Here is a 4,318-nt window from a genome sequence, read left to right on the forward strand (position 1 = left end):
CGCTCAGCCAGTGAGCGGGAGCCGGTCTGCACGTGGGATCCGAACCCTCGGACGGGAGCACCACCGCGCTTCCCAAGCGGCACACTATCCAGTGCGCCACCGGGCCGGCCCATTATTATTACCATTTTAATGCTCATCTTAAATACAAAGAGAGGGAGGGCACACAGGCAGGCACGCCAGGCGCCGCTGCTGCTTACTGAGCTCCCTCCGCCCATCCTCACCTTCATGGCCAGTACCCTGGAGGCAACCTGGGAGGAACCCAGGCGACGCAGGAAGTAGTCCAGCACCTCGCATGTGGTCTGCTCGTCGGCCTTTGGGCCCAGCAGCAGGTCTTGCAGGCGGCCCAGCAGCTGCCGCTGCTTCTGCTGTCTCTGCAGGGATGAGGGGAGCCTCTGAGGGAGGGCATGAGACCCCAGCCGGGGGTGGGGGTGCCGGGCGGGATGGAGAGGGGCCCTGACCTGCCGCTTCTTGGCCTTCTGCTCTCGGCTTTCGCCCTCCTCCTCCTCCTCCCCGGAGGCCGTGTCATCGGCAGCATCGTGCAGCAGAAACTCACACAGGCACTGCACGGGCAGCACATCCAGGGAGCCCTCGCTGGACTGCACCAGGTCGGCCAGCCAGGGCATGGACTGCGAGGAGGCCTGGTGGATGACAGCGGTGCCAACACTCAGTGCTTCTAGGCTCAAACCTGCCGTCTTCCTCCTGCCCCGACCCCTGCTACCCACCTATCCCCATACTCTTGAAGGAACCCCCCCCCCATGTCACAGGCAGAGACTTGCACAGTCACTGCCACATTCCTGAGCCGAAGGACGTGTTGTGTATACGTCATGAAGCCAATGCACCCAGGTGTGCTCTGCCCTCTCCTGGCTACCATGTTTCTAATGCCAAAGCCCGCTGAAGCCTCTGGAACACACCAAGCCCGCTGCCCAGATCTCCATCTCTCTCTCTCTCTCTCTCTCTCTCTCTCTCTCTGGAGCCCCAAGGCAGAACTCACCTGCCTCTGGATGATGTTGAGGAGGAAGTCGGGGTTGCGGCTCCGACACAGGAGGTGGCCGAGGCGGAGGGACTGGTTGAGGCATTTCACTTGATCCAGAATGTGAGGGGGAGGCCTCCGGGGGGGCCCTCTGTAGGTCACAGAGGACACGGTGAGTCAGAATATCCCCCAGAGCAACAGCAACGGTGAGAGCAGGGGAGCTGCTGCCTCCCCGCCTAAAAGCAACAGTGCCCCTCCTGCCCTGCTCCTGAGCGGCAGCCAGGAAGACTGCTACTCACCACAGGTCCTTGACCTCAGCTGCACCTGGGCTCAGACTCCAGAGAGCTAAGCTGGTGACATGGGGACTGGTTCCTCTAGGCTCCATTCCACCCACGCCAATCCCCCACCAGTCCAGACTCAGCACCTGCCCTAGGCTTCAGGGTCGTGGGTGCACCACCCCATGTTTCCATCCCTGCAGGGTCAGGGGTGGGTGGAGTGCTTACTGGGGGTCCAAGCTAGTGAGCTGAGACAGGAGGAGGCTGCTGCTCTCAGTGATGGTCTGCTTGGTGGAGGCGGCAGCCAGATGTCCCTCAAATGCCAGGATCTCCTGCTTCTCCCGCTGGGAGATCTGCAGCTCCCGATTAATCATCTCTGTCCGGGTCTCCTCATCCGTCAGGGTGCATGGGGGGTACGAATAATTACTGGGACAAAACAGGGAGGGACCTATTACCTGCCCCCGTCAAATGCTCGCTCCCATCAGATGGCGCTCACCGTCAAGGACAGCCAAAATTCACAGTGATGCTGCTGCTCAGTGCATGGCCTGAGCTGTCAGGAGTGCTGGGCGCCCCAGTGGGGTCATCAGCAGTGCTCTCAAAGCTGAAAGACCTCAGCGAGAAGCTCAGCATTCTTTAAAGAACCCAGCCCCAGCTATTTACTCTTCTTCCATACAACAGCACCGTAACCTCTCCAGAATCAAGCCGAACTGGTGCCAGAATCCCATAGCTTCTTTCTAGGACACTTACTCTTCCACACCATGCCACGGCAGAATCCCTGTTTATTACAAAGGACCCAAATAGGCCTTTACCTGCACTGGGGGATTTCCAGGGGCAGGGAATCAATGCTTCCAGAAGCACACATGGCTATCTGGAGGAGCTAATGGTGCATCTGCCTTCACATATTCCAAAATCTGTCTTCCTGTAGAATCCCTCATCTGAGTTCTGCCCCTAAGGCCCCACAAAGTCGGTCTGCTCCTTTAGCCACCTGACAGCTCTTCAGAGGTATGAAGGAAACAGTGTGTCTCCCAGCCACACACATGCCCAGTCCCCACAATGCCACGGCCTCAGGCTCCGTTCCATCTTGACGACTGCCCTGTGTGTGGTGCTCTCGCTGGCTAGGCTGAGCACCAGTGCTGTAGGAACACAGCTTGCAGTAAGCTGTGGTTGTAACAGCCCCAGCTTCTCCTCTTCAGGCTGTGCTCGGTCCAATGCCATGCCTGTATGGAACTGTACTGGTGCAGTTCACCTGTTGCTGATCCCACCGGGTCACATCTGGACCTGTTAAAACCTACTTTGTCTCCTTGGTCCCTTGTCTCCATCTGTCTCACCCATCTCTGACTCCTGATTCTTCTGCTACATTCCTCTTATTGTCAAACCATCCATCAGTCTGTCCCCACTGCTGTCAGCAGTACAAGTGCTGCCCAGGACGGTCCCTTATCAGGCCCTGCAGATCTCCCTACAGGCTTCCATGGCACTGCCTCAATCCACATTTCTTCTCCCAGCCCCAGCAAGGGAAAGAGAAGAGACTAAAGTGCAATAGACTCAGATTCAGAAAACCAAGTCCACAAGTAACCAAACACCAGGGATGCAGCACGCCTGGGAAGATGGAGGGAGTGCTCAGAATGAGTCAGGAGACAGGGCATGAGCCTCGCTCAAATTCCCAGCAGAATGGAGACCGGCCCTGCTCCTCTCTGGGTATGCCCCCTTGCCTCCAGGTGGGGAAGGGCCCCCCTGGTCCTACCATGTAAGAGACAACCAGACTTACTTGGTCATCACCATTTCCATGAGCATCTTCAGGGTGGGGTACTCCTCCCAGGCGGCCAGGCCTAGAGAGCAAGGAGAAAGTGGGAGCTGGGCCTGGACCAGAGCAACCGGGCAGCCAGCTCCCTGCACGCGGCGTGGGACCCCACCCTCTTCCCAGCTCTTCTTCAAGTCCCCGGCCAGCTCGAGCCCAAATTCTGAAAAACAAGCTGCCCAAGGGAAGAATTATCAACACACAGCCATGACACCTATGAGCTGGCCACAGAAGGCTCACCGATGTTCTCAGGGTTGAACGCAGCAACGACCAGCAGGAGGGGCCACGCCTTCCAGTAGAGGGTTGAGATGGCAAGGTTTGGAGGCTGATACCTGAAAGGCAAGGACAAGGACAATGCTGCCTCAGCCATGCTGAGCTCAGAGCCAAGAATGAGTGTGGGCCAGGGAGGCAACAGCATGGGTAGATGACACAGTGACTGGCCAACTTGGTGATTAAAAAATCTGCAAAGGACTTGACTAGACATTTCTACAAAGAAGACATGCAAATGGAGAAGAAGCACATAAAAAGATATGCAATATCACCAGTGATTAGAAAAATGCAAATCAAGGGCCGAGCCCGTGGCGCACTTGGGAGAGTGTGGAGCTGGGAGTGCAGCAGCACTCCCGCCGCGGGTTCGGATCCTATATAGGGATGACCGGTGCACTCACTGGCTGAGCGCGGTGCAGCCGGTCTCAAAAAAAAAAGAAAAATGCAAATCAAATCCAAAATGATGCCACCTCACACCCATCACAATGGATAAAATAAGAAATATAAGTATTGGTGAGGACGCGGCAGAACCAGACCCCACATCAGAGCTGGTGGGAACATAAAATGGTGCAGCCACTGCAGAAAAGTCTGGCAGCTCCTCAAAAAGTTAAACAGATGATCCAGCAATTCCAATCCTAGGTGTCTACTCAAAAGAACAGAAAACATATGTACACAGAAAAACTGGTACACTAATGTTCACAGCAGCATTAGCCACAAAAGCCAAACACAGTGGACCTAACCCAAATGTCCATCACCTGAAGAATGGATAAGTAAAATGTGGTGTATCCATATAATGGACTGTTATTCAGCCACTAAAAGGAATTAAATATTAATCAATACATGATACAACATGCATGAACCTTGAAAACATTATGCTAAGTAAAGGAAGCCAGTCACCAAAGACCACACACTGTATGGTTTCATTTATATAAAATATCCAAATGTCCAAAAAAGGCAAATACAGAGAGATGAGAGATTAGTGATTGCTGAGGGCTGGGGGGGCGGGGGGGG

The 4,318-nt window shown here is 55.1% G+C and overlaps 1 protein-coding gene across 1 annotated transcript in view; it reads right to left on the bottom strand.

Moving 5' to 3' along the window:
- Positions 1-4,318, bottom strand: part of INTS1 (integrator complex subunit 1) — a 37,808-nt gene that overhangs the window by 18,746 nt on the left and 14,744 nt on the right. Inside the window, exons 16-21 of the mRNA XM_008574245.1 lie at positions 3,281-3,372; positions 3,011-3,071; positions 1,474-1,671; positions 992-1,121; positions 459-638; positions 222-371 (exon numbers count right to left, since the gene is read on the bottom strand). Of these exons, the coding sequence (XP_008572467.1) occupies positions 222-371; positions 459-638; positions 992-1,121; positions 1,474-1,671; positions 3,011-3,071; positions 3,281-3,372 (811 nt within the window). The remainder of the gene's footprint in view (positions 1-221; positions 372-458; positions 639-991; positions 1,122-1,473; positions 1,672-3,010; positions 3,072-3,280; positions 3,373-4,318) is intronic.

The sequence above is a fragment of the Galeopterus variegatus genome, unplaced genomic scaffold, assembly GCF_000696425.1.
Source record: "Galeopterus variegatus unplaced genomic scaffold, G_variegatus-3.0.2 Scaffold1018, whole genome shotgun sequence".
Classification (NCBI taxonomy): Eukaryota; Metazoa; Chordata; class Mammalia; order Dermoptera; family Cynocephalidae; genus Galeopterus; species Galeopterus variegatus.